This window comes from Platalea leucorodia, assembly GCF_965183815.1.
Source record: "Platalea leucorodia genome assembly, chromosome: 3".
NCBI lineage: Eukaryota > Metazoa > Chordata > Aves > Pelecaniformes > Threskiornithidae > Platalea > Platalea leucorodia.
The window spans coordinates 17264769-17278367 of record NC_138825.1 but is presented as its reverse complement, the minus strand read 5'-3'; the positions used below and the strand labels follow the sequence as shown (position 1 = coordinate 17278367).

At 37.9% G+C, this 13599-nt stretch overlaps 1 protein-coding gene across 21 annotated transcripts in view; it reads right to left on the bottom strand.

Annotated features, from left to right (window-relative positions):
• NRXN1 (neurexin 1) overlaps positions 1 to 12478 on the bottom strand; it is a gene marked incomplete at its 5' end in the record, with an annotated part of 720955 nt that extends 708477 nt beyond the window's left edge. For 20 of the 21 annotated variants that reach the window (XM_082305203.1, XM_082305199.1, XM_082305184.1 and 17 more), the window contains one exon: positions 11740 to 12478. In XM_082305203.1, the coding sequence (XP_082161329.1) occupies positions 11740 to 12478 (739 nt within the window). Of the gene's footprint in view, positions 1 to 11734 lie in introns of all 21 variants that reach the window. The other variant, XM_082305200.1, reaches the window with a different exon arrangement.
• Positions 12479 to 13599: the final 1121 nt, after the last annotated feature.

The window sequence follows — 13599 nt, the reverse complement described above, 5'->3', positions numbered from 1 at the left end:
TTTACCTGCAGTCTCTCTTGCCTCAGTTCTCCTGTATGACTGGGATAATAGCATCTGTCATCTTACATGGGCATTGTGTAATTTTGAATATTTGCGCAGCAGTTCAGACATTGTAGTTACGAAAACCTTAGAAAAGCCCAGGGAAAAATTAATAATTTCTCTTCAGAGCTGGTTTGAATATGGACGATAAATAAGGCTGAGGGCTACACACTGAACAGCAAGGAGAAAACAAAATACTGAAGAACTTATTATCCAGACTATGCACTGAATGAGGCAGAAGGCTCAAGGAAAAAGTGGTATATGGTCATGTAATTAAAGACTATTTCATAATGGATACCTAGAAACAGATGAAATTAAAATTGTACAGTATCTTTTGTCCTGACGGTTCATAGCTTGTAAGTGCTTTATTTTATAAACTTAATAATATTCCCAGAGCATAGATTTTGAGGGCAGTATGTTCACACATGTTAGACTGATACCAATGACTTAGGTTAATTAGAGAAAAAGCAAACTGTCCATACCAAGCCGTGCTTTAAAAACCTGTGCGCTAAATGGGTATCTAAGAAAAACAAAAGGAGTGTGAAGATTGATTCAAATATGTGGATGAAAAAAATACATGACAGTCTATTTTCAAAAAGCAAGCATTTTAATACAGGATAGGTCATCTCAGCAACAGGGGTGGGAAGTGGGGTTAAAATATAAAAACTTTTTTAGCCATTAATTAATAATTTTATAAGGGAAAATTGCATTGCCAGTCCTTATTATACCTCTACAAATATAGAAAAATTAAAGAGTGGAATAAGTAATTGTTGTTACCATATAGGTGTGGGAAACAAGCAAGCAAAGCTTTTCACCATCCATTTTTGTGCTGGCAAAATGTTTCTGTGCATCTGAATGACAAAGGAAACTTCTACAAAGATTGCAAAGTAATATTACATAGTAGTAGGCAAGGGTAAGCCTGTTTGTTTCTTGAGGTTTTGGATGGTTTAATATTAACACACTTGAAAGATTATTTTTTTCTAACCAGAGGACCTGATTCTGATCTTATGCTTATTTTACAATGGCTTAATGTGTTAGCTTCAAGAGATATGAATCCTGATTTACACAGACACGAAGGGAGTACCAGGATAAATTATTTTACTCCATTTACTGAGAGATCCTACTGAATGTGACAAACCTACAAAAGTAAAACATTTTAGAAATATTGTCCATAACAATATATATGATTTCTAAATACATTTTGCTCTTCCAATTCCATTAGTTAATTAATTTCCTTAGTTCCTCTTTTTGCATTTTCTAAGGATCAAAAGCTCAATTTAAGTCACTGAAAGCTCAGACTGGGCAAGGACCAAGTTTCCAAGACATAATTATGTAATATTTTTCAAATTTCTGAAGAGGAAGCTAAGGAAGAGCAAAGTTGAATAACATCAAAACCTGTACTCAGTTCACCTTATATATTTAGGCTATCCAAGGAGTAATGAGCCCATATTAAAGTACAACATCAACATAACTAAAAATTACTAAGTTCTCAGAGGCATGCTTTTGAGTTATGTATATCTCTGTCACTATAGATACACCATCACTAACTGCTTTTTGTTCTTTTTTCATGCAAATGTGAATAAAACGGAAAGACAAGTTCCACCCTTAAACACAAGCAACAAAAAAGATGAAAGCCTCCACTCATTGAAGGTAGCTTTGCTTCTGAATTCCTGTGGTGCCATCAACTTAGACTGCTATTTTTCCACTTCCAATAGATACGTTTCTGGTTTTTTAATAAGGGAGAAATTGGAAGGAAATTTTATTCACTTGCATTACTACGCATGCTTCTGTGGTTTAAGATTTACAAAATCCACCAGCATGACTCAAGTATCACAATGGGTAATATGTGACTGAATAGCAGAGATTTGTTTAATCAGTCCCTTTTACAAACTTGAATGATGTAGGTATTTATAATGTGCAATAAAGACCCTACTTATTTAAAAACTCCAATGATATTTAAAACAACAGAATGGGATCCAACCGATGGTAAGAGAATAGATAAAACCTCTGAATGTTAACAATTTTTCAAGTATTAAAAATGTGGTTGTCAGTGGATTTGCAAAAATAGCAGGTCAAAACTTCTATTACATTAACTTTTTTCTGTCATTGGAACTTTCTTTGTTACAAAACCTAAATAAGAAACAGTGTGAAAATATTCTCATAACTTTGAACCTGATGTATGATTTGTTTAAATTTTCAGTTTCAGAATTTGTAATGTGGAAAACAAAAATAAATACTGTGCTGTACTGCTTAAGTGGACAAATTATTATAACACCAGACTCAGTTGTTTAACTGCCACAGAGGAAAAAGCACAAGTTCAAGGCTGTGTAACTGACTTTCATCCTAGCTGCTCCTCCAAATACTTTGGACCAAGAACAGTGACAAAACCCGCAGAAATTCCTGGAAACTACGACAACTGATACAGCGTTCATGGAAAACTAATGGAGTTTTGGGTCAACAAGGAAATATATTAAAATCATATTTTCTTTCTGGTGAACTAGAGGGAAAATGCTGATGTTTTCCTCATAACATTTAAGTCAGGAATGTTTTATGTAAGAATATGAAATCTGTATTCAGAATTCTTCAGTAGATGTTTAACCAAACCAGACAAATCTTTTGTCTAATATTGAATGACAGTCCACAATTTATCTCTGAAAAACTATGTGTTCTAAAAAAACCCCATGTTCTTTGCAATGTAATAGTATTACAGAAATTATTTTTCTGCAGTATCACAGAAAACAAACTTCACAGAGTATCATCTCCAGGAAAGTTCAGCAACATTCATCTGAGAAGGTGTAGCAGGAGGGCATTAACTAGTTCTTAGAAAATCTACTTATAAATCTTTCTTATATCACCTCATGATAATCTTCAAAATTAAGTGACATACAGCTATTGGTTATAACTTTCATTTTCACCTGTCTCTCCTCTGGTGAGGAAAAATGGGAAGAAAAGCAAACTCAAAATAAGCAAAACTAGGAATCTCTCTGGCAGCGCTAACATTCCTGGAAACATCCTGAAGAAATTCCACTGCTTTTCTAGCGAATGATGTCACGCGAAGCATCTGTCTACCCCATTATAGATACTCACCTGAAATTCATTGTGCTTAGACATAGCAGTGTGTGTGTAGTCTGGGAAGGAGATGCAGTGTCTCACTAGCCTCTCCCCCTCTTGTCCCTGGACATTCCAGCTTAAGAGTCCGATTTTACAAATGTAAAATGTAAGCCTGTTGCTGCATAACAATCAGCAGAATCCAAACTTTTTTAGCTCACTTTTATCACTCCTGTATGATTCAGAATCAGGAAAGATAATGTCTTTCCTAAGAGGGCTGTAGAGCATTTTTTTTTTACTAGCACTAGGGCCCAATTCTCACATTTTTATTAATAATGAATATTATCTTTGCATCACAAGACCGCAATTCAACCTAAAGCTATTCATCACGGTTGTCCCCAGACACCCATTGTACAAATGCTGACATGTGTGTGTGAACATTTCTGTTGTCACCTTTGGGAACAAAGAAGAGTCAGGATAAGCTTCTAAAGAAAATTACAATATTGAGATACAGATCTTCACCCCATGTCTACTCACTAATTCTGTGATCTTCTATACACTTCTTAAAAAGAAAGTACATATAATTTATAATATATACATGTAATCTTTCTCAAGGAGTCTTTTCTTAATGGAAATACCTCCTTTGACAAAAGTGTCATTTTTTTTAATCTTTTGTTAAAGCTAAAAAGCATAGAAGGGAAAGAAGATCAACAGGAAGGTCATTCCATATCAGAAATTAAGATGTAATTCTGAAACTTTGGAACTGTGACATACATCTCGAATTGCATAGTGTAATGTCAGTGACCTCTGTAATGGCTGTACATGTTCTCTTAATTACAGAGACATCGCTGCGGGAAGAATCAGTCTAGTTTCTCTGCCTTTAAGCAACACAAAGCCCACCAAAAAGTCAAACCTTTTCATTTCAAGACCTTGTGCATTGTGCCACAGACTAAAAGCAATCTGCAACTTGCACACCTACATAGCATTGTTGGTACATAACACTTACATATGCAAAACATACCATTTCACAGTTTGTAGTGGCAGCAACTGCAAATGTGATTCCATTGAATACATTTCCTACTTTTTTGGTAAAACAGATTTTTCCACGAATTACAGAGTCCCTTAAATGTATAACAACATTAGTCATATAACTTTACTCTTACAGCATGGTTCATAAGCATGTATTAAATTAATAAATAATGATGATGATGATGATGATAATAAATATACAAATTTGTGAAGAGTCTTGTCTCTATAGATATTCCCAGATGACTACTGCAGTCAGAATCAGCAGGTTATTTAATTTGCCCTAGATCTTCTCTGTTTTCATATTCCTACTTGAATAATAAGTTCCAAATCAGCAGGTTATTTGGTTTGCCCTAATTCTAAACTTGAGTCAATGGGACTTCAAAATGATTCCAATGGAAAATGAAAACAGAACCCGTTTTTTTCAGCTATCTATGAGTTGCCGAATTTGCTGCTTATTAGGACCTAGCTAAATAGTTCCAGGTTCATAAACAACTGCATAGAATTAAAGAAATCTAAAATCCTGTCATACAATCTTGTTCTTACAGAAAGCTGTCAGCATACCTCTGTCTTTTATTTCTTTACAAGCTCAAACAAGGCATGACTGAGGCAACTTCCCACTTTCGCCCCCAAATTTCTCATTGAAAATGAAAGAGAATGAAACTTTTCAAAAATTATGTGATCATTGACTTGGACCCAGAGCTCTCCACTATCCTCAGACATTAAATCTTAGATCCTTTTACAGTAATAAGGATGACTTTGGTACAGCTGTCATAACATTGCAAAGGATGGGAACTCTTACAACCATGAGAACAGCTGAATTGTCAAGGGAAAAGTGGTTGGCAGTTGGCAAGCTACATCATTTCCAATACTTAGTCAGACTAATGGAAAACATATAATGGCAGACCAGTTGTGCATAAGAAAAAACACATTATTCTCAACACTCAGTTATGGCTAGATAGGCAGTAGGAATGGTGGCAACTTCAAAGCCAGATGGTAAGTGTCAGTTCTGTAGACTAAAGAGGTTGCACTACAGTAAGGGGAGCTTCAAGTCTCAACTTCCCCTACTAGATCCCTAATAGAAATTCCGATCTTTCAAGTACCTGACAGCCAGGAAGAAAATCCCACCAAAAATCCTGTATAGAGTATCACTAGTTTAACTTTACAGATGGAGAAACCAAACTGGAGAAGTGGTGTGAAAGCAATGTCATATCAAAATCATGTGCTTTTTCCTACTTCATTCATTAGATACTACAGGTATTTTGTGCATTGAAGTGCTCATTCGTTCTACAGAGTACACCGAGATCCAAGAGAATGACTAGACATTAGCATGAAACCACCACGTACAACTACTTCTTAGTCAGATACCATCACCACAGTACAGAAGGAGAAAGTGTCACTTCAGAAAGTGCACATCTTTGTGGGAAAAACCTAAATTATTTTGTAAAAGATTAAAATATGATCCCTGGTCAGCGTAGAACTAAATAAAGGCATTAAAGATATGTATCCTGACCCTGCTAGTGAATTCTATATATAACAGCACAGTTAAAGTTATGTTTGTCACGTTCTACCAAATCACTCCCTGAAAGAAGTATACTTTGGTCTTTACAATTTGCTCCTCAGGTACAACATAGTACTCAAAACCTCAGAATGCCCTTCACTGTTCTGTAAAATTAAGTGTTTATGAAGGTATACAATTTTCAACTACAGTGCAATAAACTAGACAAAGTATTTTTCCAGAAGCTGGTATGGTTTCATGTTTTCTGAAGGTAAAATTAAGCTTTCTGGAAGACAAAACATTGTATTCATTTCAACAAGAGAGATGGATGAACCTTTTTGTTTTAAGTTACCAGCCAATTTTGATATGTTTATTAAAAGAAGCATAAATTCTCAAAGCTGCATATGTTAATATTAGCCTCTGCATAAAGCTATTTCTATGAGGAACTGGTTTTACTTGCCAGTCTGTTTCCCCATTCCCATCCATCAGCTCAGTAATGATGATGGGATAAAAGTATATGTTCTGTAATCCAAATGTTTTCCCACAACTCCTTGGCTAGCATCTACTGTTAAAAAACTCCTAGGGAGCCAACCTGCAGCTGAGAAAAAAGATCAAGTGCATTTGGTCCAAAATGCCTATAAGCCTTGAAACGTAATTACATTAAAATATAGACAATTTTATTATATAATTTTGAAATTCTGAATGAATATGACCAATCTGGCACAAGGTTCTATGCTGCTAGATGTAAATTCTTCTAGCACATTAGCATTCTATAATTTGCAATATAGTTGTAAAATTAACATGGACCCTACATCTCAGCAGGCACAAAGGGAAGCAACAACCTCACTATAAAAAATACTATTGATCTGGGGTACTGAGATGTATGCTATATGCATAAGTGGTCTTTTGGAAGTATTTCAATATCAGCATTTTGAAAAGGATTAGCAATATTCAACAAGTAGCCGTCTTAGAAGATAATATAAAACAAACTGCCAATTCTTAATTACCAGTGACACAGTATTTAAATTGCTGTGATTTTACACGAGGCAGATATTGAAATCAATATCCTATCATACTGAATCCTGGCGAACAAAATAATATATCAAATTGCATTAGGAAAATGATGCAAAATTCTTCCTTAAACTGACATAAGGATCCTGGTTTCATATGACTAAATCCAAAGGTCATAGATTTAATACAGTTTTGAAAGACTCTGGGATTACTTGACTATCTGCCCTCAAGATTCTACCCTGACAAAGTCACTGTTTAAGAATATTAATTAAAACATTTATTGTTAAATTAATCAAATCTTCTGTAAATACAACAGAACCTTAGTGTAATCTCTAGTGGATTTCTAGCCCTCCTCCTAAATCAACATCACCCCAGTGGCCACTGACAAGAAATTCAGCATGCAGAAGAAATACAGACCACATAATAAAGATGTGCATTGTACATAAGGATGCTGAAGTGTAAATCAAAAGGAAAGTTTTGCTCACAGTATTTACTAGCTCAAAGTATATTTAGCTAACTGTTCAAGAAGGATCAAGACCATGGTGGCTACTCTGTTAAGATTTACTATAGGCAATGAGTTCAACAGCATCACTTTGCACTCAAACACATATCTTGCAAAAGATAATTAATGCCAAAATATGTTTATATGTTTTATTCAAAGCATAAGAGAATTGAATGAATTAAAACATGAAATTTTTCTAAAAGATATAAATATTGGATGACTTTTTAAAAAAGTTAACATGAAGAAGCAAATATACACAACAAAGATTGATGTAATATATTCAGAACCCAAACAAACAAATCTAAATGCTGGCTAGCCTGAGACATCTGGAATTCACTTCCTTAAAAAAATCACTTTCACAGTTCAAACCATAGCTGGCATCAACTTCTGAATATCTGACAAGGAAGAATATCTCTTACAGTGAACAGCTGCATGAACAGTCCTCATTTTTCCCACAAAACAGAAACTCAGTAGAACTGTTAAAATAAAACATGTTCTAAACAGGAATACTTTGAATTCACAGAGTAATTTTCTCTATAACATGCTAATATTGAGGCAAGCAGGCCAGCTATATTTTAAAAAGATAAATTATCCTGTATGCAATTTTTTCAAGCAGTTACAGATATAGAAAAGCAAAAGGGCATGGAGTGACAAGAAGCTGGGGTCAGTGAGAAACATCTCCCAAGTCAAAGTGTGTTATGTTTTTTATATCCCCCTTTCAGAGGTACCTGCCTATTTTCTCAGACAGGATACTGGACAAGGTTATTTTTATATAAATGAGGATGAAAGGAAAAGTATATATATATTTTTTGTCTAAAGCCAGAGTGTCACTATTTTATAAATTTAAAATTTAAAATATTTTTTTTGTACTGAAATTTTAACACAAGGAGCAAAATGAGAAGAGGAATATGGAGGCTCACTGATATGAATCATGTACTCTCCCTGCCTTCTAGGACCATGACTTAATTCACTAAAAATTTGATTTTAAAGATCAGTCTTCTTAATGAACAGCTCTCCATATCATAGGGTCAAGCCATACCAATTTGATTAATTTCAAGGAATAATGTGATATATGTCAAAAACTTATCAGAAAATTGATATGGCAATCAGGATTTATTTTAATGCTAGTCTTAACAAAATTTATCATAATTTTGTGTATTTTTCCTTCTACTGAGTCACTATTATTATGTGAAATAATATTCCCTTGCCTGTTTCAGTACTAAATAGAAATTTAATTTTCTCTTTTAGAAGGCTCTTTTACTGTCTTTATTCATAAGCACACAGACTAATCAACAACAGGACTGCTACAGATCGTATTTTTCTGTGCTATAGACTGCACACCCTTGATACTCAAGCAAAACGACAGTCCTTTTTCTGTGATTCACGCCAAACCTCCCACTGAAGAGAGTTTAGATCCCATTTGAACAAAAAGCATGACTGAATGCAATAAATCTGATTCTTACACTGTTTTTACACTGGTGTAGTTCAGATAACATAAATGAAGCTACTCCTGATTTAGACAGGTACAAGGAAAGTTAAGCCTTCTGGGAATAACTTATATTACTATGGGTTTCCCAAAACAAATAAACTTGGTTAAGCTTCATTCCTATAAGAAAATTTTACTTCATGAAAAATTGATGAGATTTTCAAAGATGAAAAATCTCAAAAAAAACAACCCACCAGATTTTTTCCTGAAAATAACTTAAGTGTTATCCAAAATTGCATCCTAAGACCTGAAACTTTGAGTCTAAATCAGTTATTTCTAGTCTCTCATGCACATGTCAGGACAGAAAATGTTGGAAAGGTTTTCTTTGTTCTTATTGATTTCTAAAGTCGTCATCATGCTGTGGGACTTTCTGCCTTACCAGACTGAAGAGATGCAGAAGCACACTAAATCCAAGCAAAAAAAAAAATTATAAAAAAATCCAAAGACAATAGAATTTACTGACCATCTTTCACCTTTAAAGAAAAGGTATCAACTAGGACATGTAGTTACAATTTCAGATAAAAATGGAAAGTTGGGGATTTTTTCCATTTAAACCATTTTTAGTCAAAAAGTAGGACAAGACAAAGAATGAAAACTCAAGATCCCTCCAGATCACTGCAGTCTGAGATGATCCTGCATCCTTCAGCAATGGCAACCTCTAACTAAGCTTTGTGGGAAATTTACACATTCTAGGAACAAAAGATCAAAACTCAACAGCATAATTTCTATGTTGGCTATAAAGAACTAAACAACAATAGCCAGGGTTTCTTCCTTGGCAGACATAATGGTTTTACTTGTCCTTCTGCCTTTTCTATTTCTTAGAATATTAAATAATTTATAAAATAGTTCAGTGTCTTTGGTAGCACATATGAGTAGCTACAGATCCCATCATCAAAACCCAACTGATGTGAATTTCAGTTACTATCTTTTCTCAATCGACACATATAAACTGTAGGACTAGTTCCATTTATATTGCTATCAGTGGAAATGTTGCCTCCTGTTTCAAATGAAATCAGAATCTGAATACTTCATGATTCTTTGTTGAGAGAGCATGCTAAAATTATAAGTCTTGCTATTATTTTATAAGGCTTCTTATAAAGGTTAAGGGACATGTGAGGGAAATCTTGATCCTACAGAGGTCAATTGTAAAACCACCAGTATTTGAATGAAGCCAGCATTTTATCCTAAATTTGGGGGATTCTAAATATTATTTTGAGTGTCATCTTTTTACAAGCTCTATACAATTTTTAATATATATAAACATATATATGTATTTCAATAACATTCAATCTAAACATAAAAATGTTCCTTAAAAATAGCTATTGATCTTATTATTATGAAAGATAAGATTTTCTGACTGATATTACATGCATTTATATGAACTTTTTCATACAAATATTACATGTTCAAAATAACTTCAAATAAATAAACTATGTTTTAATATAAAGGGTATATAAATGTATAATAATATAGAAATTACTATTGTTGCTTTAACCAAGCTGCTACACCTCATAATTTTCTTTTTGGTTTATAATAGGTCCTCACTCAAAGATGCTAAGACAACTCAATATTTTACATACACCAGTATATTATGTAGTATCACATATTAAAAATTTACATCCAAATACTAAATCCATTGATAGGATCTTACCTAATATAAAAGATATTTCATTTTAGACTTTCTGGGACTGTGTGCTATTCAAAGCACAAACATCTTATTTTCTGAAACTATCATTTGCTCTTATTAATTTTTTTTTTAAATGTTAATAGGGTTTGAATTTTTTAATGAATGGCAGATGAGAGATAAACAGCTGATAAAGTAAACAGGATGCAGAATGACTGTAGCATTTTGAGTATTGACACTAAGGACAGAAGGTGTTACATAATAAAGCACAGTCACAAATGATGTTTCCTTTCTTATAATGAGTGAAATCTGATAGAAATGATAAAGGCAAATTATTCAGCCATAAATGTCATGCAGCCACTCGGTGAAGATCTTCATTTGGCCTTGATAATATCTTATTTATATTTACCTTTTACATTTTAAACTTAGGTCTTTGCTCTCCAATTTTGACATGGAGATTGTATTTCCCTTTGAAACATTTGCTCTTATTTCACTTGTATACCTTTACATCCTGTTCTAGGTACACTACATACGTACTCTCTATGCTTAAGGAGCTGCAAGCAATGGTACATTTACTAGCAAAATAATTAAAAAAGAGTCCTACATGCATCTGCAAAGTAAATGTTCACACTCCTTCCATTCGCCAAAAACAATGGGCACTGAATATGAATCATATTTTACCCATTGATTTATTTGTAGATGGGATTCAGGAAACTGCTGTTTTTCTACGCTCCCTCTTCCTTGGTAAAACTATTCAGTAATTTTGTGGTCTTGGAGTATGCATTTCCCCCTTGTCCTTTTGTGTTCTCCCTGGCATGGTGAATTGCTAAATACATTGCAAAGCAGTACCATTCGCATTCGTGTAAAAACATAATCCTCCATTTAATCCCCCTCTTCCCCAGCAACAATTTAAGGAATTCACAAATAAATCACTGATTTTATTTCAACGACATAGCAGAGGCAAATATCAATACAAAGCAGACTCTGGGTCTCCCCTAACCTATAAAAATAAACCCAGGCTGTCTTTGCACTTAATCCGGTAAAATGCTCCCCAGCATCGCTTTCCCCGATCCCAAAATTAATTGCCACCAGCTGCTTGTGACAAGCGTGCTTGTCCCTCAACTCTGGCCGAGCGTGACGCCGGCCGCCCCCTCCCTTCCAGGTGACACCTGGCACCCAGGACCCACCTTTCCTCTGCCCGGGACAAGTCTAAATCACACCCCACCTCTGGAAGACACCCAAATAACCTCCTCCTCTTCCTCCTCCTCTCGCCCAGCCTCGCAGAGAACAGAAGAGTGATGGCACCATGGTCGGCCACAGAGACACGTGGAGGGCAGGGAGGGGGAGGCGGGGAAGAGGGGAGCTGGGGATGCGGCGGGGAGGGAAGGGAAGGGAGGGAGATCCACTCGTACAGATGAAACTCCATGCAGGCCTGGCCTCCTACCCGTCCCCTCCACAGAGCAATGGGGAGGGGGGCAGTGAGGCGAGCTGAAATGGCACCTTACCTTCGCTGCAGTCCTTCCCCCGAAAGCCCGTTTGGGAGCAGTCACAGACAGCCTGGTCGTTGAGCACCGAGCAGACGCCCCCGTTGAGGCAGACGTCCTCCCTGGCGCACAGGCGGCTCTGCTCATCGTCCAGCCGCACCTCCTGGCTCTCCACCGGTGACGCCTGTGTGTAGTTGACCCGGACATCCGTTATCCAGCCCTTGAAGGGCTCCCGGTCCTTGACGGAGGAGAGCGTCAACTTTAGCGTCGCCGACCGCAGCTCCGGCGGGAGCCCCCCTAAGAAGAGGCCGCTGAAGACAGTCATGTCCCGCCGCTTGGACTTCACCTCCACCCATTTGGCCTCGGCCCGGTCGATGATCAGTGTTGTGTTCTTGAAGTGGCGGCGGATGACGACGGTGTGCCAGAGGTTGTCATTGACCGCCATGTCAGAGAGCAGGGTGGCAGGCTCGGCACAGAAGATGGAGAAGCTGAGCTGCAGCCGCCCACCCTGGGTGAGGATGAGCTCCAGGAAGTCGCAGAAGCCCTCATCATCAAAGTAGAGCACCAGCCCGCTGGAGCTGCGCGTCTTCATGTTGAAGCTCATCTCGCTCTCGCAGCAGGCGTTCCACTTGGGGAAGCGGGTCCACTGGCCCTCTGCCCCTGGGAACTCCAGCCCGCTGCCCAGCTCAGCCCAGCAGCCCAGCAGCAGGGCCAGCCAGAGCAGCAGGCAGCCCCCGCGCCGCACCAGCGCCGCCCCCATCCTGCGCGGCCTGGGGCGGGCAAATGGGGCGGCAGGGCCGGCGGGGGGCGGCGCTGGGGCCCCGGCGGCAGACAGGGTAAAATCTTGCCGGGCGCCGGCCGCGCTGGATGGTTCAGGCACGTTCACCCCCGCCCCGGGCGCGGGGGTCACTGCGGGGGACTCCCCGGGGCGGGGGGCTGCGGGTGCCCCACGGGATGGGATCGGGCACAGGTAGGGGCCGGGGGCTGCTGGAGGGGACCCGCGGTGGGGGTAAGGTGCCGTTGGGCCTCTTCACTGGTCAGACGGGCTTCCCAAAAGGTGTCCAGGGGCAGGTGAGTCAGCAGAAATTTTCCCCAAAGCCAACATTACCAAACCGGGAGAAAAACCAAGACTGGTGGCAAAACCCTCCTCCAAGTGGATCCACCAGCTCGGCAAGACTGTAGCAATATCCCAGCGCGTGCGTGCCTCTTTTTACATCCTCTCCGCCAGCTGTAGTTTCCCAGGAAGCCAATTACCGATCCCAGCACTGCCTCCCTAGGACGGATCCTCTTGTCAGATCACGGACTGTCTGCCATGGTGCTAGAGCAGCGTCAGCAGACGACAGGACTCATCGCTCATGGTTTCCTGAGCTGCCTCAATCCCAATGGGGTTGAAACCCAGAAGGTGTCAAACAGCCGAGTGGCTACTTGACATGCAAAGCCTGACAGCTCCTCTTCTGTTTGCTTGCGAAAGGCCAAGGCTAAGATCCAGGGGGGTGATTTTCCTCTATTGTTTTTGTTTCTAATCTGCAAGGAATTGAAACAGAATAATAAGAAATGACGACTAATAACATGTTAAATCATAAAGTTGATGAATAGTGGACATTTGTGATTAATTTTTCATTTCAACTGCTGTTCGACATTAGGAAAATGAACTGCTGCTGTAATTTTGGAGTTACTGACAAATCATAATAACTTGCAGTGCTAAACCTAAATCTTAATGTATATGATTATACTAGATTACATTTTTATGGTATAACTATATGTAAACTACTTACGTTTCCAAAACTTTCAAATATTTTAGTAGCATATTTTATTATTACAAGGACGATGTTAAAAAGAAAAGGAGGTGTTTATTCTGCAGTTTCTCTTACTGTAATTTAT